Below are 27,075 nucleotides of genomic sequence, written 5' to 3'. Positions count from 1 at the left end.
CTGCCTCAGTTTACCTTTCCATGCGACTGCCCACCTCGCTGACATTCTCATCCCTTGCCTTTACCCTAACCGCACCTCTCTGTGTGGCTCTCTCTCATTTCCATCCTTCTGGCTCCCTGTCTCACCCTGCCCCAGTTTTGGTCTCCATCTGATCTGGAGTTTTCCTGTCTCCCCATCTGAGTCTCTTGCTCTCAGCCTCCTCCTCCCTGTCTAATTCTATTTCGATGTTTTTGTCTCGAGTTCCTCCCTGCCTCCACATTTTTCTCCTTGTCTGTGTCTCCCTGTCACCTCCTCCTGTCTCGATTATGTCCTTCTGCCTTGTGCTTTTGTCTCTATTTCCTTTTTTTATGAGACGGAGTCTCAGTCTGTCGCCCAGGCTGGAGTGCAGTGGGGCGATCTTAGCTCACTGCAATCCTCCTGGGTTCAAGTGATTCTCCTGCCTCAGCCTCCCAAGTAGCTGGGATTACAGGCACCTGCCACCAGGCCTGGGTAATTTTTGTATTTTTAGTAGAGATGGGGTTACACCATGTCGGCCAGGCTGATCTCGAACTCATGACCCCAAATGATCTGCCTGCCTTGGCCTCCCAAAGTGTTGGGATTACAGGCGTGAGCCACCGCGCCAGGCTGTCTCTATTATTTCTTGTTCTCGGTTTCTCCCGGATTCTGTGTCTGACTCTGTCTTTTTCCCTCTGACCGGGTTTGTCTTTGCAGCTCTGATCTCCTGGCCTCGACCTGTCCCCCATCACCTTGGTACCAGGTTCACTGGTGTATTTGCGGGATGTAGTCCGGATGCGGGAACAGGGAAGGAGCAAGGGGTGGGAACCCAGCCCCTTCCCTCTGTTAGGGAGGCTGTAGTGTAGACTCCGGCCTCGGAGTTAAGGTGATGGTGGCGTTAGGGTCGCATGTGAGTCCTGGGGGACTGGGGAGAGGGAGAGAGAGGATAAGGTTTTAGCTTCTTCCCAGTAAGTCTCCTGCTGGGAGACTTGGTGGTGCTTGAAGTGATCCTGAGACACCTGCCACAGGGTGGGTGCTGCATGAACCAAGCCAGTGGGGGGAAGGTGAGAGCTGGAATTTCTGGGTCTGAGGGAGGAGGGGGCTGGGCCTGAACTCCTAGATCTGAGGGAGGAGGGGCTGGGGGCCTGGACTCCTGGGTCTTAGGGAGGAGAGACCAGGGCCTAGACTCCTGGGTCTGAGGGAGAAGGGGCTGGGGGCCTGGACTCCTGGGTGTGAGGGAGGAGAGGCTGGGGGCCTGGACTCCTGGGTGTGAGGGAGGAGGGGCTGAAGCCTGGACTCCTGGGTCTGAGGGAGGAGGGGCTGAAGCCTGGACTCCTGGGTCTGAGGGAGGAGGGGCTGAAGCCTGGACTCCTGGGTCTGAGGGAGGAGGGGCTGAAGCCTGGACTCCTGGGTCTCGGGGAGGAGGGGCTGGGGGCCTGGACTCCTGGGTCTCAGGGAGGAGGGGATAGGGGGCCTGGACTCCTGGGTCTCAGGGAGGAGGGGATGCGGGCCTGGACTCCTGGGTCTCAGAGGGGAGGGGATGGGGGCCTGGACTCCTGGGTCTCAGGGAGGAGGGGATGGGGGCCTGGACTTCTGGGTCTGAGGGAGGAAGGGCTGGGGCCTGGACTTCTGGGTCTGAGGGAGGAGGGGCGGGGGTCCCCAACTCCTGGGTCTGAGGGAAGAAGGGGCTGGGCCTGGACTCCGGGGTCTGAGGAAGGAGTGATTAGTTCTCTAGGGCTGACATAACAAAGTACCTCAAAATTAGTGGCTTAAATCACAAAAACTGATGGTCTCCCAGTGCTGGAGGTCAGAAGTCTGAGATGAGGGTGTCGGCCCTGGCTGCTCCTGAGGCTGTGAGGGAGGATGAGTCCCCGGTCTCTGGCTTCTGAGGGTGTGCTGGCAGCTTTGGTTTTCCTCGGTTTGTAGAGGCATCACCCCAATCTCTGCCTTCACCTCCACATGGTGTCCTTTCTGTGTGTCTGTGTCTCTGTACAAACTTTTATAAGACACGCATCCTATTGGATTAGGGCCCACATGAATGACCTCATCTGAACTAATTATATCTGCAACGACCTTATTTCCTAATAAGATCACATTCTGAGATGCTGGGGGTTAGGATTTTAATATAAAGTTTTTTTGTGGGGGTGGGGGAGACACAATTTGACCCGTGCTGAGTCCATTTTGTGTTGCTCTGACAGAAGACCTGAGGCTGGGTCTTTATAAAGGAAGAGGTTGATTTGGCTCAGATTCTGATGGCTGGAAGGTTCAAGACTGGGCAGGTGCACTCGCTGAGGACCTCCCTCATCCCTGAGGCTTCTGCTGCTCCTGGGGGAGGGCAGAAGGATGCAGCTGTGTGCACAGAGACCACATGGTGCTGAAGGAAGCAAGGCAGAGAAAACCAAATTCCCAAACTCCCAAGGGTGAGAACTCACTCACCCCTTAAGGCAGGCATTAATCCATCCATGAGCAATCCACCTCCATGACCACACAGCTCCTATGAGGCCCCACATCCCAACACCTGCCACACTGGGGCTCGAATCTCAACATGAATTTTAGTGAGAACAAACGATATCCAAACCAACACCACCCGAAAGAAGTGGGCTGAGGCCGAGTGCGGTGGCTCACACCTGTAATCCCAGCACTTTGGGAGGCTGAGGCAGGTGGATCACCTGAGGTCAGGAGTTCGAGACCAGCTTGGCCAATATGGTAAAACCCCGTCTCTACTAAAAATACAAAAATTAGCTGGGTACGGTGGCACACATCTGTAATCCCAGCTACTCGGGAGGCTGAGGCAGGAGAATCGCTTGCACCTGGGAGGTGGAGGTTGCAGTGAACCGAGATAGCACCATTGCACTCCAGTCTAGGGTACAGACGGAGACTCCCTCTCAAAAAACACAAAAACAAAAACAAAAACAAAAGAAACAAAACAAAAAACAACTACAAAAAAAAATCAGAAGCGTGCTGGGAGCTTGGAGGTCCTGGGCAAGGAGGGAGCCGGACGCAAAATCCTCAGGTCCTGGGGGAAGATGGACTGTGGGCAATGCTGAAGGTCAGTGTGAAGTGATGCAGCCTGGCTGGAATGTTCCACAGGCATCTCCAGCTTAATTTGGTCAAAACGGAATGCCTGATTTCCCCTAAAATACTCCCTTTCGACCACCTCAGTCATGGCACTGTCATTCACCAGCTGCCGCAGCTCTCAGCAAGTCCTTTTGGCTCCTCTTTCAAGACTCCTAGCGTGGCCCAACGTTCTCCACCTCCACAGCCACGCCATCCTGCACCGCACAGCCTCCTCTCACCTCCCCGCTCGCCTCCAAATTATTCTCCCTGCAACAGCCAGGGGCCCCTCCTGCAACCTCAATCCAAACACCTCAGGCCCCTGCCTCCTGCCCTTGCACGGCTTCCATCTGCTAAGAATCCATCCAGAGGCCCTCCTGGGGCGGCCCAGGCCCCACGCGACCGGCCGCCTGCCTCTGCCTTCCCCTCCCCTCCCACCGCACTCCCCTCTTCGCCACGAGCGGGCTCCGCGCCTCTTCCTGCCTCTGCCTGCCACGGAGCCGGCCGCCCTACACGCAGTTCATCCGGGGAGGCGGCAGGAAAGGGTGACATAGTGGCGGGACCCGCTGTTTATTTACCCTGGGACCTCATCTCCCACGACCTTCTTGGGTCGATGACTCCGTTTCCCTGGCACCTGTGGGAAAGAGAAGTGGGGAATTCTATTTTCTCATTTGGAACTCCATTTCCCACCAGCCCCCGGGGCCGCGGCGGTCAAAGCCTCCTCTGTACCCTCCACAAAGTACGGGATCCGACTAAGAAAAAGAAGGCAAACGCCGCCACGGAGTCTCGGGAAACTGCGACGCCCGGAAAACCTCGGGTCTGGGTCACCGTGGCTTTGGCGCCGCACAGCCTGCCGGTAACTGTAGTCCACCTTCCCGCGGAGGGGCGCAGGGTACCTGCCCCGCGGGGGCCTTCAGGCCAGCAGGTGCCTGTGGCCAAGGGCGGGACAGGGATCAAGGCCCGAAATTCCGAAGCGCCGCACCCCATCGGAGACCTCAAAAGCGAACACAGCGGGCAGGAGGGACTACAACTCGCGGCACGCCTCGGGGCCACAGGCGCCTCTCCCACCCGCGTCCTGGTCCCGGGCCCTGCCGGGACTTGTAGTTTTTGTTGTTGGTGGTGGTGGTTTTTAACTAAAGAGCTCCTCAGCTTCAAAGGCGGGCATGGGAGAGTGACATGGGACCTCCCAATTCGCCATCGCACCCTTCTCGGGATCCACGAGCCCTTGTTCTTTGGGGACACCACGCATACCCCAACTGGAGGACAAAAGGTCACAGACCTTAGCCCAGGATTCAGGGGTACCCCACATGCCAAGACTTCACCTTCATAGAGGCGATCCTCGAATTTCTTTGGCTGTCAAGAATCCCAGGAAAGACGTTCAGAACGCAGGTCATCGGCCCTATCCTTGACACAAAATGTCCTCCAAAGGAGGCTGATCCTTTGAGAACAGACAAGCCTGGCTCTGGCACTGGCCCATAGTCCTGCCCTCTTAGCCCCATCTAAGGCTGCCCAGCCCTTCAGGACATCCCATCAGCAAGGCCCTTGCAGGACATGGGCCACCTCCCCACTCAACCTTCCCTGACCCTCCCTGAGGTGGTCGCATGTTCTTCCAGCTCCAGGTTGTCCTCAAAGCCCTGGCCCAGCTCACAACCTCACCAGCTTTATCTCCTGCCCCTCAAAGACCTCAAGCCCCATGAAAGCAAAGATGGGAACTAGCTGATGGCTGTAGTGTAACTGGCTGATGGCTGTCAAGTAACTTCTAGAATGAATGCTAGACCTTGACCCTGAACCCCTGCATTCTAAACTCTGTCCCCGGCCAATTCCGACTCCAGACTCCCACCGTATTAACCTTCTCCCTTTACTCCACTCCTGCTGGGCTCGGGGTGAAACCAGAACAGACCCACCGGGACAGCCCAGGCAGCACCCAGAGACAAGCGGGTCCAGGCCCCTGTCCAGGCAAACAGGCTGGCTCTATCAAGCACCTCGACTCTGTCAACCCCAAGAAATGAGGGGGTCAGCAGACCAAGTGGTTAAATAATTAATAAGATTACCAACAGCGTGTTAATTACAAAGAACAGTGAGGAGCTAGAGGTGGTGAATTTTCCAAACAGGGAACCAGGATCCACAGCCCCAAGGCCCAGGGGTCCGGCCACCCAGGCGGGGCAGCTCCGTAATAAATAATGGAGTTGGGGGCAGGGGGTCAGGGCTGCTCCTGCTTCTTCTTGACTGAAATCCGCTTCTTTCTCGCTGCCAGCATCTCATAGAAGGGGTCCACACTCACAGCCGCCCTGCAGAAGGGGAGAGGTCCCAGGATGAGGGCCAAAGAGTCCAGGCCTCCAGCTCCTCCTCCCTCATACCCAGGAGGAGTCTCAGCCCCCTGGCCCCTCCTCTTTCAGACCCAGGAGTCCAGGCCCCCAGCCCCTCCTCCCTTAGACCCAGCAGTCCAGGCCCCTGGCCCCTCCTCCCTCAAACCCAGGAGTCCAGGCCCCCGGCCCCTCCTCTATCAGACCCAGGAGTCCAGGCCCCCGGCCCTTCCTCCCTTGGACCCAGGAGTCCAGGGCCCAGCCCCTCCTCCGTCAGACCCAGGGATCCCAACCGCCAGCCCCTCCTCCGTCAGACCCAGGTGTCCAGGCCCCAGCCCCTCCTCCATCAGACCCAGGAGTCCAGGCCCCCAGCCCCAGGTGTCCAGGCCCCCAGCCTCTCCTTCATCAGACCCAGGGATCCAGGCCCCAGCCCCTCTTCCATCAGACCCAGGTGTCCAGGCCCCAGCCCCTCCTCCGTCAGACCCAGGAGTCCAGGCCCCAGCCCCTCCTCCATCAGACCCAGGTGTCCAGGCCCCAGCCCCTCCATCAGACCCAGGAGTCCAGGCCCCAGCCCCTCCTCCATCAGACCCAGGTGTCCAGGCCCCAGCCCCTCCATCAGACCCAGGAGTCCAGGCCCCAGCCCCTCCTCCATCAGACCCAGGAGTCCAGACTCACTGGATGGACTTGATCCACTCGTCCTTTTCCTCCTGCGTCGGGGCCGAGATCCGGTACACCATGTGGTTTCCCTCCACCACTCGGCCGTCCGCCTCAGTTTTGCAGGCTTTGATGAGCTGCCCCTTGTTGTTGGGGATGTAAAGTTCAAAGCAGTTCTGGGGACGAGAGAGGAAGGGCGCAGGTAAGAACCAGCCCTGGGCAGAGGAGACCCCGCCCTGGCAGGAAGGTGTTCAGAGAGGGTCTTACCGGTTTCCGGGGGTCGTCCACCTCTCGGATGCTCAGATTCTCCAGGGGGATGATTCCTCGGGGCTCCTTGTCCTGAAGAAGCAAGTTGGACAGAACTCAGACTTCCAAGTCCTCACCCCACCCCACCTCCCTCAGCCCCAGGAGTCCAGGTTCCCAGCCACTCTTCCCAGGACCCCAGAGCCCGGGGTGGGTCACGCTCACCGTGGTGTACTCAAAGTAGTAAAGGCAGTTGTCTGTGAGGATAAACCAGCGCCGCTTCCACGTCTTCACCCGGCCCCCTGAAAGGGAAGGGGTGGGAGGGGGCCTGGGCTCAACGGGGGGACAGGGCCTCTGGGAGATGGGAGGGGTGTGAGAAGCAGAGCAAGAGCGGTAGAGGTGGGGCTCCTAGGACTTAGACAAAGCCGCTGCGTTGGGGGAGACAGACAAGCAGGGCCAGCCGTGTTGGGGCTCCAGGAATCGTCCACCCCCAGCTTGGGGCTCCACGTTTTCTGAGTCAGCAGTCCCAGCCCAGGAGCCTGAGCCCCCAGCCCCCTCCTCCTGTGGGCAGGAGGCCAGGGCACCAGGGCAGCCCCCTCCCCTCGTCTAGTGATGGGAGACAGACAGGTCGTGTACCTACCTCCTGGGGCAGACAGCAAGAAAGCAGGCAGGACCAGGTGCAGGAGAAGGGAAGGCGGGAGAATGGAGCACCCCAAGAGCCGCAGGCGACAGAAACAGGGTGGGCACAGGGACGGATGCGCAGGGGCGGGACAGAGAGGCAAACACAGGAGAGAGAGAAAGACGCAGAAAGGGAGGGGAGGGAGAGAGAGGGAAGAAAACCAGTTACATCCACGAGGGGGGGATGGCCGGGGCTCCTCCCTCCCAGAGAGGCCAAGGGCCATGAGCCCCAGATAGCAGCCTTGAAAACCCTTTGCTTCGGTACAGGGCCCCAGCCTACCCACTAAGGTCTTCCTAGGCCAGGAGCTTCCTCCCTTGACATGGTAAAAGTGCCTCTCCCCTGGAAGTGACCCCCACAGGGGAGAAGACAAAACCCCGAGTCCTTGGTCTAAGGTGGGTGTGGGGGCCCATCTCAGCTCCTGCACAAACTGGCTGTGTGACTTCAGGGCACTCTCTGGGACTCTCTGGACTCCAGCCTGGAGACTCACTTGGGCCTACACCTTCCTGCGGCAAAATGACCTGCTGCTGGCTTCCTTGTGGGCCCAGGGTTAAACAATGACAGTAAGAATGGCTTTTATTAGGCATGGAGTAGCAACCATCATCACCAATCTCCACTCCTGTATTTCCATCTTTTAAGGAAGGGGTCCCTCTCTCTAACTGGCACAAAGGGAACAGAGGCCCTTTGGCCAGAGATGTCCCTGGGGCTGGGCAGCCTTAGATGGGGCTCAGAGCCAAACTGAGGCATGAGCCTCCATTTCCTCATCTGGGAAATGGTAAAGTTACTGCTCAGGGGAGCAGTTTTTGTTTTGTTTTGTTTTGTTTGAGACTGAGTCTCACTCTGTTACCCAGGCTGGATTTGCAATGGTGTGATCTCGGCTCACTGCAAGCTCCACCTCCTGGGTTCAAGCAATTCTTGTACCTTAGCCTCCCAAGTAGCTAGGATTACAGGTGCCCGCCACCACGCCCGGCTAATTTTTGTATTTTTAGTAGAGACGGGGTTTCACCATGTTGGCCAGGCTGGTCTCAAACTCCTGATCTCAAGTGATCCGCCTGCCTCAGCCTCCCAAAGTGCTGGGATTACAGGCCTGAGCCACCATGCCTGGCCTGACAGGAGCAGTTTTGAGGGAAGCAGTTCCTCGTGATGCTGGCGCCTTCCTGCTTCTCTTTCTGGCCCGCTCACTGCCAGGGGCACCTCGAGGACTCTCAATTTCCCCCAGCAGTCTGCCTCCCTTGGATCGAATGCAGGGATCCGGACTGGGGTGTTGGCTGGACAGCGATTTGCATGTTTTATTTTTATTTTATAGAGACAGGGTCTCGCTCTGTTGCCCAGGCTGGAGTGCAGTGGCACAATCACGACTCACTGAGGCCTCGACCGCTTGGGCTCAAACAATCCTCCTACATCACCAGGCCTGGCTAATTTTTTTATTTTTTGTAGAGATGGGGGATATCATTATATTGCCCAGGTTGGTCTCAAACTCCTGACCTCGAACAATCCTCCTGCCTTGTCCTTCCGAAGTGCTGAAATTACAGGGGTGGGCCCCTGTGCCCTGCCTGACTTGCGTATTTTACATTTACCAGGAAACCCTGGCATCTGTTGAGGTGGTGATGCCCTGGTTTAAGAGCACAGTTCCACATGGGGAGACCCCCAAGACTCAAGAGGCCAAAGCTGCCCTGTCCAACCTCCTTCCAAGAAGCCTGGCCTTGACTCCCTTCACTGAGCTGAAAGCTTCCTGTGGGCTCTCCTGCTGTCGCAGGAATCCTCCACTGCTGTGCTGGACTGTAACTCCCCAGATGTGTCTCTCGGGAGCAGCTGTGCACCTCGTCTCCATTATAAACCACATCTAACACGCAGGCGGCACCTACTGTTACCAGGCACGGCTCCAGGCCAGCAGCTCTCAAACTCGACTATGCATTGGGAGCACCCGAGGAGCTTAAATGATGACTGATGGCCCTTCTGCTCCTGAGAGCCTGACTTCAGGAGTCTATGGCCCAGCCACCGGAGTTTTCGAAGTGCCCTGGCAAATCTCATGTGCAGCCAGGGCTGAGAACCACTCCAGTCCTCGTGCTAACCCCTCATCATGCTACGATCCTGTCTGATCCATGCTAACTGACCTTGAATGTGCCAGTGCCACGTTATGACGAAGACTCCCCCCTCCATCTCTGCTGGGTTTCCCCACTCATCTGCACCAGCCCTGGCTATTCCCTCCACAGCTGGAAGCCAGAATCTGGGACAGGTTTCCTCGCCTGTTTGGCTCTTTTCTGCCTGCGGGTGGTGTTTCGGGAAGGATGGCACCTGGATCAGCAAGTGCTCTGGGCCTGATGCCTTGGAGTGCAGGGCCAGTCCTGCCTGGGACCCTGGGAGTTCTTGCCAAGGGGAATAGGTTCCAGGGGTTTGGCTCCCTCGGGCTGGGTTAACGCAGTGGAAAGAAGCCTGAGTGAACTCTTCTCCCACGAAAGGACAATGTCAGCTGCCTCTCACTGCCTCCTCAGCCCAGCTCAGGGCCTGGCACAGAAGGGCTCCATCAACGTTTGTGGGTAAAGAGAAGGGGTTGGGAAGTACTTTTACAGGCCAGGCCCAGCACACAGGCCTGATTTTACTTTCAGCCCCATTTTTTGGGTGTGGAAAACTGAGGTTCAGAGAGGTCGAATCATTTGCCTCAGTTCAGGCAGCAGGTTTGTGCGGAAGCTGAGTCCAGAGCCCAGGCCCATGAATGTCCTCCTGCGGAGGGACCAGCGGGGTTGGGAGGACACATACCCAGCTTCAGGAGCCAGCCCTCCCGGTCCGGGTTGAAGAAGGTGTGGGTCAGGTCATTCCCGTCATCCTCAGGAATCTTGAAGGGCTCATTTCGGATGCTGTCGTACAGGTTCTGAGGAGTGAAGGCTGCATCAGCCATTCGAGCCCCCTGGGGCCCCCCAGGGTTACTCAGGGTGGGGGGCAGCGAGACAAGGGATGGGATGACTCATGGTGGGGAAGAGAGAGGGGCAGGCTGGGGAGGAGAGGGAAGTGAAAGGCAGAGAAGTGGAGGGAGGCTGAGCTGGGGGTGGAAAGAAGAGATGCCCTGGTGATAGGTGGAGGAGCCGGCTACAACCTCAGAGAAACAGACAGATGGGGAATGAGGCCAATCGAGGGCCGGAAAGTGCAACAGCCAGAGACAGAGAAGACAGACAGACAGGCCAAAATTGTCAGGGCCAAAGCCTGAGAGAGACAGTCAAGAAGAGAAGCACCCAGAGAGAGAAAAATATGACACACAGGTTGGCATGAGCGTGCCATCTTGGGGGTGAGGGCAGACAGCTTGGGCACTAGGAGACCACAGGTGGGGCGGGGGTGTCTGTGGCAGGAAGAGGGGCAGGGCTGAGGGGCAGGGAAGGGGGGCTGACCCTGAGCAGCTCCTCAGGCAGGTCCCCGCCCTCATTGATGCCCCGGTTCATGGCCACAAAGCGCTCCAGGCCCGGCTTGTCCCGGACATTGGGATTGTGGAGACTGGTGTTGAGCATGATGACGGCGAAGGACAGCACATAGCACGTGTCTGCACCGGACAGGGCAGGTGGTGACGACCCAGGCGTGTCAGCCCCCAGTGCCCCCATTCCCCAGGACCCAGGATTCCCAGCTCCCAGCCTCCTCCCTCCCTCAGACCTAGGAGTCTGGGCCCCAGTCTCCTCTTTCCCAGGACCCAGGATTTGGGGCCCGCACCTGTGGACTGGAAAACCCCAGGGTTGCACAGGCAGTATCGCTGAGCGAAGGCCTCCATCATCCGGTCAATTTTCTGGGCCTCTCCGGGTAGGCGAAAGCTCCATAGAAATTGCCTGGGTTGGGGAGGGGCCAGGAATGGATGCCAGGGCTGGTGGGAGCCTGTCCCCACTCTCAGTCCCTGTGTTAGGAACTGGTCCACGAGGAATCCTGACCTTCCAGCCTCAGCAGTTGGTTCAGGTATGGTCACGTGATCCAATCTCACCAATGGGCACTGGCCATGGGAGTGTTGTGAATCCGAATAGAAACAGCCTCTTTCTGCTAAGTTTGCTAGACAGGTCTGGGGGTTGGTTGAGGCTTGTTATCAGGTAAGCGGGTCTGCAGAGAGCAATGCTGACACAGTGGCAAATACAAGAGGCAAAGAAAGTTGACTTTCTGACCACCATTTGAGCTCCTGGATATAGCCATACCTGAAAGAGGCCATAACCCTGGACTTTTATGGTGCAGGACACACTCAGTTCCCTAGTTTTTGTTTCTGTTTTGCTTGCTTCTGTTTTTTTCTTGAGTAAGGTTTGTCACTTGTAACTAGGAAGGCCCTGACAGGTACATTCCTGGCCTTCCAAACCCCTCCCCCTCACTCACCTGAGGGCCTGCACCAGATTGAGGTCGGTGAACTCATGCAGATCCACAAAAGCATGGAGCACTGCCAGGTTCAGCTCTTCCCTGGAAGGATGGGACAAAGACACATGCAGTTTGGAAAGGATGGGGCAGGAATGGGCAGGGGGCAAGGCCCTGGGGAAGTCGTGCCCCGTCTACTGCACCACAGCTGCCCACTGCGGAGGGTGAAGTTTCCTGCTGGACTCCCACAGGCCTGCCCCCAGGGTGGGGGATGCTCAGAACACACTCTTGGGAAGAATATCTGGCTTGGGAACCCTGCTTAGGCCAGACCTTTGTACAGTTGGGAGAAATGCTGCAAACATGTATGCCACCTACTGTCACCTCTCTCAAATGATCCCCATACTCCCCAGGTATCCAGACACAGTCCCCACATCCCCCAGACATACAGAGATGCTTCCCACGTACCCCAGATCTCTATAAATCCCTGCTTCCCAGACGCCCACAGATGGCCTCCAATCATCTGATGTCCAGTCCCATGCACCCTAGGCTTCCAAATGACCCCACAACTCCTAGGCTCCCACAAGGGCCCAGCGGTCCCCACAGCTCCCAGATGGCCACCCAGTGCCTATGCACAGCCATGGTCTACCCACGGTTCTCGTGCTTCCATGACCCTTGAGAGATGTTCTCTACCCTTCTCAGACATAAATGGATGCTTCCCCACAACCCCCAGGTAATTCCAGAAGGCCCCACATCCCCAGATGCTCTCAGTTGGCCGCAGGCTCCCCTAGCCCATGTCAGTCCATTCTGTCACAGTCCAGTCAGCAGGCTGATCTGCCAGGGCCTCTCTGCGGGGAGGCGGCAGGGCTGCTCCACCTGTGAGCTGCCAGTGTGAGGGCAGGAGCTGGGCCCGGGGGTTGGGAGGGAGGAGCCCCACAGGAGCTAAGTGGTGACCATACCTCTCCCCCAGGTAGTCCCCGATGGCTGTTTTGTTCAGCCCCTCGCCCTTGTACAGGAAGCGGGCGATCTCCTCGGGTGTGTTCTGCAGCAGTTCGTTCTCCACCAAGAACTGGATCCCCTGGTGAGTGGGGACAAGGTCTCAGTGCTGAGGGCCAGAAAGCCACCCCACTCACCTCCCTGGGAATCTCAGCATCCAGACCTACCCCCACCCTCAACAGACCAGGGCCAGGTTTCATCTTCAGCCTTCTCACAGGTCTTAAATAGCATTCTTCCCAACTCACGGCCTTTGCACCTCATGGCCTACCCTCTCTGCCTTTGCCTGGTTAATTCCAGAACCAACAACAGGGTCTGGCAAGGCACAGGTGCTCAGTACATTTTCTCTTTTTTCTGAGACCTGGTCTCGCTCTATTGCACAGACTGGAGTGCAGTGGCGTGATCACAGCTCATTGCAGCTTCGAACTGCTGGGCTCAAGGGATCCTCTCACTTCGGCCTCCTGAGAAGCTGGGACTATAGGCATGCACCAACACACCTGGATAATTTATTTATTTATATTTTTTTCTAGAGATGAGTTATCACTATGCTGCCCAGGCTGGTCTCAAACTCCTGGCTTCAAGCAATCCTCCCTCCTCGGCCTCTCAAAGCACTGGGATTACAGGCATAAGCCACCAAACCCAGCCAATAAATGTTTGTTGAATGACTCAACAGAATTCCAATTGCTTCAGGAAAGAATAACGTGACAACCTGTTAGCAGACGCAGTCCCTCGAGGGCTATGAACTCGAAGCCCTGGCTAGACTGGAGGTTTCTCTCACTCTCTGTGCTATGAAGACCTCTCTACTACTGCTGTATCTCACTGTGAACTGTGGTATCGGTGTCCAAGGGCTCTCTGAGCACAAGGCAGCATCTAATTCTTCTTTGCGTCCCCAGCATTGCCCTACACAGGATCAGGCTCTTGGGAAGCCTCAAAAAATGGGTGTTAAATGAGTATGTGAACACGCCGGGCATGGTGGCTCATGCCTGTAATCCCAGCACTTTGGGAGGCTGAGGCAGGCGGATCACCTGAGGTTAGGAGTTTGGAAGCAGCCTGGCCAACATGGTGAAACCCTGTCTGTACTAAAAATACAAAAATTAGCTGGGCATGGTGGTGGGAGCCTGTAAGCCCAGCTTCTCGGGAGGCTGAGGCAGGAGAATCGCAGGAGGCGGAGGTTACAGTGAGCCGAGATCACATCACTGCACTCCAGCCTGGGTGATAGAGCAAGACTCTGTCTCACACACACACACACACACACACAAAAAGAGTAAGTGAACAAAAGCCTTTCCTCCACCTGGTGAACACCTACTCATCCTTCAAACCCGACCTGAACGTCTCCTCCTCAAGGAAGCCCTCCCTGACTCCACCAGCCTGCCTCCTCCAGAGGTCCACTACCCTGATACCTTCCTCTGTCATGGCACCTTTGTGGGAGGGAGGTCAACTCTCCTTTGTGCATGTCACCTTGTCCATAGCCCCTACAAGACTCGAGCTCATCTTGGGACCAGAAGTGCGCCCATACAAGTAGAAAGTGGAAGACGACCTTCCGGGCAGGGGACAAAACAGTCAGGAGGGCTGGAACACTTGGTCAGTGTTCAGTGTTCAGAGAACAAATGGACTGCCAGTATCTGAATCCAGGGATTAGGACCAAGTCTGTCCACCTAGAATAGACCCGGCACCATCACGCTTCTGGAACCCGGAGGTGCCAGAAGCCCCTGCCTGGATGTTTGCCCAGCTGATCCCAGTCCTGTGGCCCCAAGCACCTTCTTGGGGTCCATGTTGAACTTCTTCCTGCCCATTGCCATCTTCCGGTTCCGCTGCAAGGTCTTACTGCAGGAGCAGAGAGCAGGGTGGGGGGTGGAGGGTCAATGCCTGGGCATTCCTGGCCTCAGCCAACCCCACGCCCCCTAGGTCATCCGCCCCATCCTTCACCTGCCCTCATTGGCCTCCAGCCCCTCCACCTCGCTCATGGCTTCACTGAGCTCCTCCCGCAGGCGCTGAATCTCCACCAGCAGCTCCTGCTTCCGCCGCCGAATGTTCTCCAGCTCCATCCGCTCCTCCGGAGTCAGGTCTGGGGGTTCTAGGGATCGGGGTCAAGGTTTAAAAGTCAGTGCTAGGGGCCGTGAGCCTGAATTCCTGCAATCTGGGAGCGGACAGAGCTGGGAGAGGATGTGTAAGGTGCTTCCTATGTCTGCACAGAAAAATGGGCTGGGGGCCTGGATTCCTCGCTGCAGAGGAGAAAGAGCTGGGGCTCTAAACTCTTGAGTTTTGGGGGACAAGGGGAATTGGGGCCCAGATTCCTGAGTGTGAGGGAGAAGGGGAATGGGTGCCTGAGCTCTTAGGTCTGAGGGAAGAAAGGGCTGGGGGCCCGGGCTTCTACGTCCATTACTTGGAAGGGGACTGAGGCCTTGGTTTTCTGACTCCATTACTGGCGAGGTAGCTGGGGACCTGGTTATCTGCACTCCTGGGTCCATGAAAAGTCACTACGGCCGGAGGAGCTGATGACAGCTCGGGAGAGTTGCGAAGGTGGGGCGGGACATCGAAGGCCCCCGCCCCCCAAGATTTCTCCCCTCCCCGCAACTCAAGCGCCCCTCCCCGGCCCCGGCAGGCGCTGGGCTCGCCCGCCTCTCCAGCGGGAATGGTTCCGCCCCGGCCTCGCCTCCACCGCTCCATCCCGCCCCTCCCGCCGCCACCGGAAACAGGCTCAGCCCAAACAATGGCCTGGAACGCCCGGCTTTCGGGCCCCGCCGGAAGCCCGTCCAGCACCCAACAAAAGCGGCGCGACTAGTCTACGACTGAGCCGAACGCTTCTGGGCGGCGCGCGCCAGGGGGAAACGTTAGCGGCGGAAAGTTCAGGAGAAAACGCTCCAGCAGCTCCCAGCCGACCCCGCCCCTCCCCGACCTACCATAGACGCCGTCCTCCATGGCGGCTAGGAAGGCCCGCGGGGAGTCCGGGGCGGTCCCGCCAGTCGGGCCTGGATCCGCGTTGGCCCGCGGGCTCGGGTGAGCCCGCTCAAACGCCCCGGGAGCCACCGCCGCCTCCTCAGCGCCAGTCCTCAGCGCTGAAAAGACTCTCCCTTCGTCGCCCAACCGCCCCTTCAGTAGGGACCGCCCCTCTTTTTGACACTGTCCAATCCACAGTGGGCGCTTCCGTCCTCCCCGCCCTCGCCACCAAAGGATCGTCCTCCAGGGCCAACAGTCGTACAAAAAGCCGATGTAGGTATGTCCGGCCAGAGGTAGACGGCCCGCGGGGCCAATCGGAGTGCAGGCAGGGCAGCAGGCCCCGCCTCCGAAACAACAGAAAGCACTTGACAGGCTTGCTCTCCAATGAGAAGCCCCGGAAAAGTGTTGCGCGGAGGCGGAGCTACGCGGTACAGCCATCTCTGCGCCTGCTCAAAGGCCCTGGACACTTGGAGTCTAGGTAAACTGAGCCCCGCCTCCGATAATACGTTGCTAGGGGGCGGTACTTTGTTAGTCTTGTTGCTAGGAGGCGGGGCTAAAACTGGCTTGTTTCCGTAAGCCACACCTCCTAGCAGGCCACGCTGCCTTCTGACCGCAAAGGTTGCCGTGCAACCGGGAGAAGCTTTTGGCCTCCTTTTCTTTTGCATTTCTTCTCCGCGTATTTCCCCTCCTCACCTCCGAACTCCTTCCTTATCACCATCTATGCCCTCCCCATCCCCCTCAGCCTCTTCGGAGTCGTGGAGTGGTGAACAAAAGATTTCGTTTTTTCTTTTTTAGACAGTCTTGCTCTGTCGCCCAAGCTGGAGTGCAGTTGCACGATCTCGGTTCACTGCAACCTCCGCCTCCCGGGTTCAAGCAATTCTCCTGCCTCAGCCTCCCGAGTAGCTGGGATTACAGGGTTGCACCATGATGGTGCATACCTGGCTATTTTTTTGTATTTTTAATAGAGACTGGGTTTCACCATGTTGGCCAAGCTGGTCTCGAACTCCTGACCTCATGATCCGCCCACCTTGGCCTCCCAAAGTGCTGGGATTACAGGCATGAGCCACCGCGCCTGGCCAAGATTTACTTTTTTCTAAATGCTATGCTATTTGGTATCGGTCATGGGGAATGGAACAGGGGAAGGTGAAATTTAGTGAAAGCACAGGCTTGGCCTTCCTGGCACCTTCTGCCGCTCAGACTCCTCCCTCATTTCTCCAAACTCCTCCCCTTAGCTTAGCATCCTCCTAAGACTCCTCCCTTCCCCAAGCATCCTCCTGCTAAGACAACTCCCCTTTCCTCAGCATCCTCCCACCTCTCTGATTCCTTCTCCCATCTCAGAGGCCTTTTCTTCCTCTCTGGCTCCCCTCACGTCATGGTCCCCCTTGTCCTCTCATACACTTGCCTTTTTTTTTTTTTTTTTTGAGACAGAGTTTTGCTCTTTTGCCCAGCCTGGAGTGAATTGGCGTGATCTCAGCTCACTGCAACCTCCACCCACAAGGTTCAAGCAATACTCCTGCCTCAGCCTCCCAAGTAGCTGGGATTATAGGCACCCACCACCATGCCCGGCTAATTTTTGTATTTTTAGTAGAGACGGGTTTTTGCCATGTTGGCCAGGCTGGTCTCAAACTCCTGACCTCAGGTGATCCACCCGCCTCAGCCTCCCAAAGTGCTGGGATTATAGGCGTGAGCCACCGTGCCCAGCCACCCTTGCCCTTCTTAAACTCCTCTCTTCTCTGAGGCCCCTTCCCCTTCCCCAGCCTCTATGTCCCATTATTTGTAAGGGAATGCGGTCAAGGGGCTGGCTGGAATAGGGAACCCAGGCACCCCTGTAAAGAGGGAAGCCGTAATGGGGGCTGAAGTGGTGTCTGGGCCTCGTCCTCATTTGCTGTCCCTGGGCTGGGCAGGGGGGACGGGTTCAGGGCCAGGACCTAGTTAAGCTGTCGGATTAGACATGGAGGCTCCTAATCCCCTCACTGACCTTTATGAGTGGCCCAGGCCCTGCCCTCCCCAGTGGAAACCCAGTCTGGGCTGCCCTGCCCCCACACTCCTTCCAAACAAAACCCCCTCCCTGCCCCTTCACTTCCAACTTAACATCCTTCCCCAACCCTGCGTTTCCATTGCCCCCATCCCTACCTACCCCAGACGCCCTGAGCTGAGAGAGCAGCCAGCTAATTAATCCCATCCGGTTATTACATGGGGATTCTGAGGGATAAAGGGGGATGGAGAAGCTGGAGGGGGCATTTGGGTTGATGCAGCACTTGTGAAGGCTGAATGGCAATGACAGTGGCTGCCCTCAGTCCAGAACACAGGGTGGGAACACGTCCTCCTCACTGTCACTGGTTCCTCTGCAGTTGGCTCCCAGCCTGTGGGGCACTTAGATAGATGGTAGCATGGGCAGGGGGCCAGGTCGGAGGACCCATGCTCGAGAAGCACATTCGCAGACACACCCACTAGGGCTCCCAGTTCTTTAATCTGGGGGACAGGTCTCCCCCTAAAACACTCACTCTCCCACAATGGGAAGAACCCTGGTGTCCAGAGCTACCTCCTCCCCAGGTCCCTAAGCTGGGCCAGGGAAGTGACTCTGGCTGTTAGCCACAGCCCACGCCTACCCTTGCCGTGTGATTCAGACACCCGAGTTCAGAGCCAGCCTCCAAGAGTATCTTACATCCCAGCCTCTCCTGGAAGGCCGTATGATCCAGCACTGGGGAGAGGAGGGAAATCCCCAGGACTCGAATGCCCATCCCACCCTTGGTGTAGTGAGGACTCATCCTGCTGGAAAGGCCCCTGAAGAACTTCAAGTTCCAATGTCCCATTTTTACAGATGGGGAAACTGACATGAAGAGGAGTCCAAAGTGACACAGGAAGTTGGGGCAGCATTGGGATTTAGAGCAAAGCTTCTCGGGTCCTTGAAAAGGACCTCATTCCAACTAGCTAGCACTCCATCTCTAAGCCTGTTGTAGGGACCAGGGGAAAAAATAGATAGACATCTGTATTTATATTACATATATATAATATACATATGTATAATATCTTTAAGAAACAGACACACGGCTGGGCATGCTGGCTTACACCTGTAATCCCAGCACTTCGGGAGACCGAGGCAGGTGGATCATCTGAGGTTGGGAGTTCAAGACCAACCTGGTCAACATGGCAAAACCCCGTCTCTACTAAAAATACAAAAATTAGCCAGGCATAGTGGCTTATGCCTGTAATCCCAGCGACTCGGGAGACTGAGGCAGGAGAAACACTTGAAGCCGGGAGGCGGAGGTTGCAGTGAGCTGAGATCACGCCATTGCACTCCAGCCTGGGCGGCAGAGTAAGACTCGGTCTCAAAAAAAAAAAAAAGAAAAGAAAAAAAGAAATAGACACACATCACTAGGTGTAGGGTTCCAGAGCATTCTAGACTCACCAGTCCTGGGCCTCCCCCTTCCCTTGTCCACTAATTAGCCCTGTGCCCTACAGGGTCTCACCTTCACCTTCACCTTCTAGGTCAGCCCAGAAATGTTGCTTCTCAAGTCCTGAGTCCACCTCCTAGCACTGCCAAGCAGTCCACCTGGAGGGGATGAGAACTTCCAGGCTTTGGTAATGGACAACTCTGTATCCCTGGAGTCTTCATTCCTTTTGGCATTACAGAACCACAAGAAGTCACCTAGAATCATTGAGATTCTCAACTCCATTGGGCAAACTGGAACCAGCAAAATCTCAGATATCTAGAATTGCCACTGCTTCCTTGATTCTGTGATCAGTCTATAGCCACAGAATCCTGATTCCCTTTGGACATTCTAGAATGGCACTTAAAAAAAAAAAAACAACAACCCACCCCGTGGATCCTTTCAAAGCATTGCTTATTCTCTTGGCTGGGTGCTCTACAGCCAGAAGTTGGAGTTATCTAATATCAAGAACTCTTAATCTGTCACTTCAGTCTTTGTAAACCCACAGACTAACAATGTTTTGTGCATTCTAGAAACATTACTCTTTAGTTTCTGGAGTAGTTCAACTCTCCAGATAAAATCTGTCCTAGAATCACCAGTGCTTGCCTCTGTGGTCAACCTAGACTCACAGAATCTCAACTAATGAGCTTTCTGGAACCACAGGTCTTTTTTTTTTTTTTTTTTTTGTCTTTGGTCAATCAAGATGATCTTGAATACTTGGGGCATTTCATAACCTTCCCTCCTTAGGTGGTCTAGAACAAATGATTCGCTACTCAGTTGGCTGAGTTGAAAAGCAACACTCCCTTGAATCTTAGGTGAATCCAGACCTACAAACTCTTGATATCTGATGCTGTTCAAGAACTGCCAACTTGCTTCCCCAGAGGCAGTCTATACCATTGGCTTCTCACCCTGGTCAACAATCCAGGTCTCCCCATATAAAGGAATCTAGAACCACCAGTCTTTTCCTCTTGGGTGATCCAGAATTCTGGTGAGACTCAGGAATCAGGCTCATAAAGGGGTCTCAGGAGGGAGCACAGAAGCAGAGGAATTAAGGTCCAGTATGTCCATGGTGGATCACCAGGCATGGCAGAACCTTACCACCTAGTCATTTACCCAGCAGGCCTGTCGGTATTCGGGAACACCTGCCCCCATCCCAGGAGAGAGCCCCATCTCTCCATCTTGCTACCTTGGGGAAGGGGGCACACATGGGGAAGGGGACATCAGTTTGCATCATGGAGGCAGGGTCAGCGCCAGGGTTGGTGTGAGAACTCGGGGGCTAGCAGCCCCATCTTCTGTTTCCACCCCATTCCCTTCCTCAGTCTCATCGTCCTCATCTTCCTCCTGGCAGCAGCTCAGAGCAAGTTCATTCTCATAACAAAATGCAGTCAGAGAGCCGGGGAAACTAGACTTGAGGCTGTGGGAAGCCTGCTCTGCCCGTTCATCCAGCTCCTTAGCACTGCAGACCGGTGTCCCTGGGACCTCGTAAGTGCGATGGAAGTGGCGATAGTCGACCTCATACTGGGAGCCACGCTGGAAGAGAACTGGCTCAAAACGATGGCCCCAGAGCAGTTCACCAGGGAGGTAGGACGAGCGACACTGTGTGGTCATGGCTGTGGCCTCAACCATCCCCTCGAGAATGACCACCAGCTCGAAGTCAGCCCTGGCCAGCTCCGCACGTCCTAGTTCATACAGAGGACTGGCAGAGTCGATCTCATGGACGATGGTGATGGGGGACACGAGGAAGATACGATCGGTGCCTCCATCAAAGCCCACATCCACATCCTGGTGGTCCAGCGGGATGTACTCACCCTCTGGGGTCACACGGGGCTGCAGCAGGAGGCGAGGAGCCAAAGACAGACAGCAGGGAGCACAGAGACGGGCAGAGACGGAGTGAGAGAGAGGAAGAGATGCAGAGAAAGAAGAAGGCAAAGACCACAGGAGTGAAGGAAAGGGTGAGAACACAGATCAAGAGATGGGGCCGGCAACCCAGAGAGAGAGGAAGTCAGAGATGCAGGGGAGGGCACAGAAACCCAGTGAGGGAGCCAGAGATCCAGGAGGGGAGGATGGAGGTCCAGAGATAGCATGGGACACAGGACAGAGACCCAGAGATAAAGAGAGAGGAAAGAGACTCAGGGTTTGGGGGTAGAAAACGGGAAGAGGGGTGTGGCGGGGGAAGAGAAGGAGAGAGGGACAGAGTGATATTGGCATAGAGACACACAAATCAGCAAGACAGAGATGAAATCAAAGCGACAACGGAAAATAAGGATGACATCCAACAGAGAATTGGAGAAGGAGAGGGAAAGAAAAATGGCTTTTAGTATGTGGCCAGAGAAAGATAAATCAGATGACAAGAAGGGGCAGTTAGGGCAACCTAGGTCCAACATTCTGCACCCACCACTGCCTCAGGCTTATCCCTGGGCTCTCCCCTGAGCTATCCCAGCTGCCAGGGCAACTGCAAGCCCTTCCATGTCATTCTGTGTGTGAGCACGCTTTGTGGGGTGTGGGTATTTCACCCCCGCCTACCCGCTGGTTCCATAGCCACCTCCCAGGCCAAGTCACTGCCCCACAGACTTCTGCAAGAGCCAGTGTCCCTCGTATTCATGAATCCTGGTATCTCAAAGCTTCAGGCAGGAGATTGAAGTGGGAGGTGGGCACCTATCCTCCTCTTGTAACTGTCTCTGGGAGCCTCAAGTAGAGGAACCCCAGAGGCGGCTGGGAGTTGCAGCTCCCACCACCCCTGATCCTCTCCAAGTCCAGCCTCAGCCCAGAGTTCTAAAGTCACTTTACTTGGGCAACGGCAGCTGCTGGCCCAGAGTTTCTTGGGAACGGAGATGTTTGAGCAATTTGGCCACAATTCTAGGAACGCTAAGGCCCCTTCCTCAGGGCACGGGAGGGAGCCACTACCCCACGGGCCAATGGGAGGTGCAGTTTCGTTTCATTGCCACCTCCACCCTGCTCTCAGAGGTTAGGAGGCTGGTGGGACACAATGGGCCACTGAGGTGGGGAATGAATTCTCCCACAGATGCTGCAGGACCCCACACCTAGAGGCCTGGAGAACTGTGCTCCACAGCGATGAGCTGCACCCATCCCAGGGCCTGCTTCTCCTGGGGGCCTCAAGTCACAGGCCTCCAACTGTGCCAGTGTCCAGTGAGAATTGTACACCCGAGTAATAGAACGGTCACGCAGACCCTCCACCACCCCCTCGCAAAGCTGCATCTGAGGCCACCCCATCTTTGGACAGGTCCCTTGACCCAGAGGCTTCTGGGAATTACGGCCCAGAGCCTTGACAGGCCAGGCGTGGCCCTTTCAGGTCTACCCACGGGCGGCCCATCCTCAAGCCACAGGAAGCTCTGTATGCCCCAAATCCAGGCCTCCAGGAAGAGCTGGTCACATACCTCTCTGTTGGGTTTACATCCCCAGCTGCCCAGTGACCCATTCGCAGGCCACAGGCCCGAGAGGCTGCTGGGAGTTGTAGTCCACGCCCCCTCCAGGACCGCACGCCCCTCGCCCTCGGGCCTACATCTCCCACAATCCCCCAGGGCTCACGGAAGTCCCCGCCTCTCCTCCCGGGCGCACCTGCAGCAGCTGGGCACGCACGTGGGCCTCGACCAGGTGGCTGCGGCGCAGGTTGCCGACGCGCCACATGAGGCAGAGGCGGTGGTCGCGCAGCGCCACGACGGCGTTCTCGCTGAAGACCAGCGTCTCGTTGCGCTTCTTGGGTTTGGCCATCTTGGCCATGACAGCACCCACGACGAAGGCGTCGAGCACGCAGCCGGCAATGCACTGCAGCACCACGGCGGCCACAGCGGCCGGGCACTCCTCGGTGACGCTGCGCACGCCGTAGCCGATGGACGTCTGCGTCTCCAGCGCGAAGAGGAAGGCGGCCAGGAAGCTGGCCACGTGTGAGAAGCAGGGCGCAGGCGGTGGCGGGGCGGCCAGGTCGCCGTGCAGCGAGGCAATCAGCCAGAAGGCCAGGCCGAAGAGCAGCCAGGAGGCGAGGAAGGAGCAGGAGAAGAGCAGGCACATCCAGCGCCAGCGCACGTCCACGCACGTGGTGAACAGGTCGCTCAGATAGCGCGCGCCCTGGCCACCCAGGTTCACGAAGCGCACGTTGCAGTGCCCGTCTTTCTTGACGAAGCGACCGCGGCGCCGGCCCACGGGTGACTGCACCGGTGCCGGCGCCCACCCGTTGCGGCACATCCCGGGCCCGGCCTCCTCTTCATCGCCCGCCCGGCTGTCTCCCGAATCCAGGGCGCCGCTGAGGCGGCGTAGGGCCCTGGCCAGGCCCATTGGACGGAGGGACCCCCTCCACTTGGCTTAGTGGGGGGCAGGCGCCCCCAACCTGCTGGGACAAGAAACCGGCAGAAACGTCAGGGGCACCAGGAATGGGTGAGCTCATCAGCCAAGCATGCTCTCTGGTGGGGCTTAGTGGCCTCATCTGTCAAGTAGGTGGAACGATACTCACTTTTTTTTTTGGAGACAGAGTCTTGCTCTGTCGCCCAAGCTGGAGTGCAGTGACATGATCCTGGCTCACAGCAACCTCCACGTCCCAAGTTTAAGCAATTTTCCTGTCTCAGCCTCCTGAGTAGCTGGGACTACAAGTGCACACCACCACGCCTGGGTAATTTTTTTTTTTTTTAATTTTTTCTTTTTTTTTTTTTTTGAGACGGAGTCTTGCTCTGTCGCCAGGCTGGAGTGCAATGGCACAATCTCAGCTCACCACAACCTCAGCTCACTGCAACCTCTGCCTCCCAGGTTCAAGTGATTCGCCTGCCTCAGCCTCCCAAGTAGCTGGGATTACAGGCACGGGTCACCATGCCCATCTAAGTTTTTGTAATTTAGTAGAGACGGGGTTTCACCATGTTGGCCAAGATGGTCTCGATCTCCTGACCTCGTGATCCGCCTACTTTGGCCTCCCGAAGTGCTGGGATTACAGGCGTGAGCCACCGCGCCAGGCCAGCCACCTTCTTTTTAAAAATTTTTTATTAATTTAATTTTTGTTTTATAGAGATGGGCCTCACTCTGTTGCCCAGGCTGGTCTCAAACTCCTGGCCTCAAGAGATCTTCCCTCCTCAACCTCCCAAAGTACTAGGATTACAGGCCTGAGCCACCCCACCTGGCCCATACTCACCTTCCAAGTTGGAAGATGCAGTATAAACAGCAACAACACTATAGAAGATACTTGTATAACAATGGAAAATACTATAACAATAACGATATTATAGCAAGTGCCACAATAATTACAGCATGCATTTATACAGTGCTAAATCTATGTACTGAATTCATAATTTGTGTTCTATCAATTATACTGTTTATACAGTTTGGAGGTTGTTGTAAGTACTTTACATGAATTTACATATTTGAGCCTCAGAGCAAGCCTATGAGGCAGACATCATTATCCCCATTGTCTAGATGAGGAAACTGAAGCACAGAAAGTTTAAGTAACTTCCCCAAGACCACAGCTAAGTAAACTGGGATTTGAATGCTAGCCATCCAGTTCCAGAGTCCATGCTCATAATCGTAAGGTGTAACTGCTTCTCAGCATGGAGAGATGCCTCAGGGCTCTGAGGTCAGCTGTGGTTCAAAAACAGGTTCAAAAAGTAACAAAAGGAAAAAATCCATCAATTGAATTGCATCAGAACTAAATAACTTTTTTTTTTTTTGAGACGGACTCCCACTTTGTCACCTAGACTGGAGTGCAGTAGCGCAATCTTGGCTCACTGCAATCTCTGTCTCCTGGGTTCTCCTGCCTCAGCCTCCCGGAGCAGCCAGGATTACAGGCACGTGCCACCACGCCTGGCTAATTTTTGTATTTTTAGTGGAGATGGGGTTTCACCATGTTGGCCAGGCTGGTCTTGAACTCCTGACCTCAAGTGATCTTCCTGCCTTGGCCTCCCAAAGTACTGGGATTACAGGCGTGTGCCACTGCACCCGGCCAGAACTAAAAAACTTTTGTGATCCCAAAGACACTATCAAGAAAGTGAAGAGAGGCCAGGTGAGGTGGCACACACCTGTATCCTAGCGCTTTGGGAGGCTGAGGCAGGAGGATCATTTGAGCCCAGGAGTTCATGACCAGCCTGGACAACATAGCAAGGGGCTTGCTCTACAAAAAGATTAAAAATTAGCCAGATGTGGTAATGCAAACCTGTAGTCCTAGTTACTTGGAAGGCTGAGGTGGGAGGATTGCTTAAGCCCAGGAGTTTGAGGCTGCAGTGAGTTATGACTGTACCACTGCAATCTAGCCTGGGTGACAAAGACCATGTCTCAAAAAATTTTTTTAAGAAAGGGAAAAGACAATCCACTAATGGGAGAAGATACTGTAGTTGCAAATCATATACCTGATGAGGAACTTGCATCTAGACTATATAAAGAGCCCTTGCAACTCAATAATGAAAAGATAGATAACACCCCCCAACCTTTTTTTTTTTTTTTGGAGACGGAGTCTCACTCAGTTGCCCAGGCTGGAGTGCAGTGGCGTGATCTTGGCTCACTGCAAGCTCCGCCTCCTGGGTTCACACCATTCTCCTGCCTCAGCCTCCTGAGTAGCTGGGACTACAGGCGCCCACCACTATGCCAGGCTAATTTTTTTTGTATTTTTAGTAGAGACGGGGTTTCACCATGTTAGCCAGGATGGTCTCGATCTCCTGACCTCGTGATCCGCCCGTCTCGGCCTCCCAAAGTGCTGGGATTACAGGCGTGAGCCACCGCCCCCGGCATTTTTTTTTTTTTTGAGACGGAGTCTCACTCAGTCGCCCAGGCTGGAGTGCAGTGGCACAATCTCAGCTCACTGCAACCTCCACCTCCTGAGTATCTGGAATTACAGGCTCACGCCACCATCCCAGCTAATTTTTGTATTTTTAGTAGAGACAGGGTTTCACGATGTGGGCTGGTGCCAAATAACCCAATTTAAAAGTGGGCAAAGGGGACCAGGCGCAGCAGCTCACGCCTGTAATCCTAACGCTTTGGGAGGCCAAGGAAGCTGGATCACTTGAGCTCAGGAGTTTGAGACCAGCCTGGCCAACATGGCAAAATCCCGTCTCTGTTAAAAATCCAAAAATTAGCCGGGCCTAGTGGTGCACATCTGTAGTCCCAGCTACTCTGGAGGCGGAGGCACAAAAAGTGAGCAAAGGATCTGTACAGACGTTTCTCCAAAGAAGGTATACAAATGGCTCATAAACATATGAAAAGATGCTCAGCATCATTAGCCATCAGAGAAATGCAAATCAAAACCACAAAGGAATACCATTTTGCACCCACTTAGAATGGCTATAATAAAAAAAAACAAAGTGTTGGCGAGAATGTGGAGAAATTGGCATCCTCATACACTGCTGGGGGGAATGAAAAATTGCAGCTGCTGTAGGAAGCAGTCTGGCAGTTACTTAAATGGTTAAACATAGAATTACCACATCACTCAGCAATTGCACTCCTACTTATGTACCCAAGAGAAATGAAAACAGATGCAAAAACTTGTACACAAATGTTCACAGCAGCATTACTCATAATAGCCAAAAGGTGGAAACCCAAGTATCAACCAACTAATGAATAAATAAAATGTGGTATATTCATCCAATGAATAGTATTTGACAATAAAGAGAAATGAAGTATTGATAGATGCAACAATATGGATAAACCTTGAAAACATTATGCTGGCCAGGCGCGGTGGCTCGCGCCTGTAATCCCAGGACTTTGGGAGGCCAAGGTAGGCAGATCACTTGAGGTTAGGAGTTCGAGACCAGCTTGGCCAGCATGGTGAAACCCCGTCTCCACTAAAAATACAAAAATTAGCCGGGTGTGGTGATTACAGGCGCGCGCCTGTAATCCCAGCTACTCGGGAGGCTGAGGTGGGAGAATCACTTGAACCCGGGAGGTGGGGGTTGCAGTGAGCTGAGATTGCACTAGTGCACTCCAGCTTGGGCAACAAAGCAAGACTCTTTAAAAAAAAAAATTGTGATGGCTGCACAATTGTGAATACACTAAAAGCCACTGAATTGTACCCTGTAAGGAGTGTATGATATGATATGTGAGTTAGATTTCAATAAAGCTATTGTAAAATAAATGAAATGGGCTCATGCCCGACCCTCTGATCTTTGGCAACTCTTTCTGAGTCTCAGTTTCCTCCATTGTAAGGCTGGGAAACTGGGACTTCTTAAAAGACCAGGAAGGGCCTTCTTACCATATGGATAAGGGCCCAGTCCTGGCTTAGTTGCTCACCCACCATGTCCCCTGGGATCTCTGGCTTCTTTTTCCAGAGACTCAATTTGCTCAGCCATTTACTAGGTGTGTGATTGACGACAGGTCGCATCCTTTCCTGAGCCTCAGCTCTCTCATCTGTGAAAGGCAGGAGGCCTGGGGGCTGGGCGTGGTGGCTCACACCTGTAATCCCAGCACTCTGGGAGGCCAAGGTGGGGGGATTGTTTGAACCCGGGAGTCTGAAACCAGCTTGGGGAACATGGCGAGACCCTATCTTAAAAACAAAAATTATCCA

At 55.3% G+C, this 27,075-nt stretch overlaps 2 protein-coding genes across 5 annotated transcripts; both read right to left on the bottom strand.

Annotated features, from left to right (window-relative positions):
* Positions 1-5,075: 5,075 nt before the first annotated feature.
* On the bottom strand, positions 5,076-15,660 carry CYTH2 (cytohesin 2). 3 transcript variants are annotated; one of them, XM_002829504.6, is made up of 12 exons: positions 15,123-15,660; positions 14,149-14,296; positions 13,980-14,046; positions 12,189-12,307; positions 11,257-11,337; positions 10,618-10,730; positions 10,305-10,453; positions 9,682-9,793; positions 6,474-6,550; positions 6,273-6,344; positions 6,027-6,181; positions 5,076-5,336 (listed from the first exon to the last, which is right to left on the bottom strand). In XM_002829504.6, exons 1-12 carry the CDS (start codon positions 15,595-15,597, stop codon positions 5,249-5,251), a joined length of 1,656 nt encoding a protein of 551 aa, XP_002829550.4. In that variant the 5' UTR covers positions 15,598-15,660; the 3' UTR covers positions 5,076-5,248. The 3 variants fall into 3 exon arrangements, 2 of the variants coding, with proteins under 2 accessions (XP_002829550.4, XP_054396832.2); XM_054540857.2 differs by lacking the exon at positions 15,123-15,660 and adding an exon at positions 14,606-14,882; XR_008516657.2 differs by lacking the exon at positions 5,076-5,336 and having other exon boundaries at positions 6,028-6,181; positions 9,678-9,793.
* A 274-nt stretch (positions 15,661-15,934) lies between these two features.
* Positions 15,935-23,260, bottom strand: KCNJ14 (potassium inwardly rectifying channel subfamily J member 14). 2 transcript variants are annotated; one of them, XM_054540859.2, is made up of 3 exons: positions 23,056-23,260; positions 22,167-22,932; positions 15,935-20,417 (listed from the first exon to the last, which is right to left on the bottom strand). In XM_054540859.2, the coding sequence occupies exons 2-3, from the start codon at positions 22,878-22,880 to the stop codon at positions 19,821-19,823; spliced, it is 1,311 nt and encodes a 436-aa protein (XP_054396834.1). In that variant the 5' UTR covers positions 22,881-22,932; positions 23,056-23,260; the 3' UTR covers positions 15,935-19,820. The 2 variants fall into 2 exon arrangements, with proteins under 2 accessions (XP_054396834.1, XP_063576249.1); XM_063720179.1 differs by having other exon boundaries at positions 22,167-23,260.
* Between the last annotated feature and the right edge of the window lie 3,815 nt (positions 23,261-27,075).

This window comes from Pongo abelii, chromosome 20 (assembly GCF_028885655.2).
Source record: "Pongo abelii isolate AG06213 chromosome 20, NHGRI_mPonAbe1-v2.0_pri, whole genome shotgun sequence".
NCBI classification, from domain to species: domain Eukaryota; kingdom Metazoa; phylum Chordata; class Mammalia; order Primates; family Hominidae; genus Pongo; species Pongo abelii.
The sequence above is the reverse complement of the archived record's forward strand: the minus strand, read 5'-3'. Positions and strand labels throughout refer to the sequence as shown.

Coding starts and splice junctions, on each gene's coding strand:
- CYTH2 (XM_002829504.6), bottom strand. CDS start 15,597: ATGGCTGTACCGCGTAGCTCCGCCTCCGCGCAACACTTTTCCGGGGCT. Junction 10,731..11,256: donor AATCTGGTGCAGGCCCTCAG/GTGAGTGAGGGG, acceptor TCCCCAACCCAG/GCAATTTCTATGGAGCTTTC. Junction 10,454..10,617: donor TGGGGTTTTCCAGTCCACAG/GTGCGGGCCCCA, acceptor TGTCCGGTGCAG/ACACGTGCTATGTGCTGTCC.
- KCNJ14 (XM_063720179.1), bottom strand. CDS start 22,880: ATGGGCCTGGCCAGGGCCCTACGCCGCCTCAGCGGCGCCCTGGATTCG. Junction 20,418..22,166: donor TGCGTGCCCAGCTGCTGCAG/GTGCGCCCGGGA, acceptor CTCCTGCTGCAG/CCCCGTGTGACCCCAGAGGG.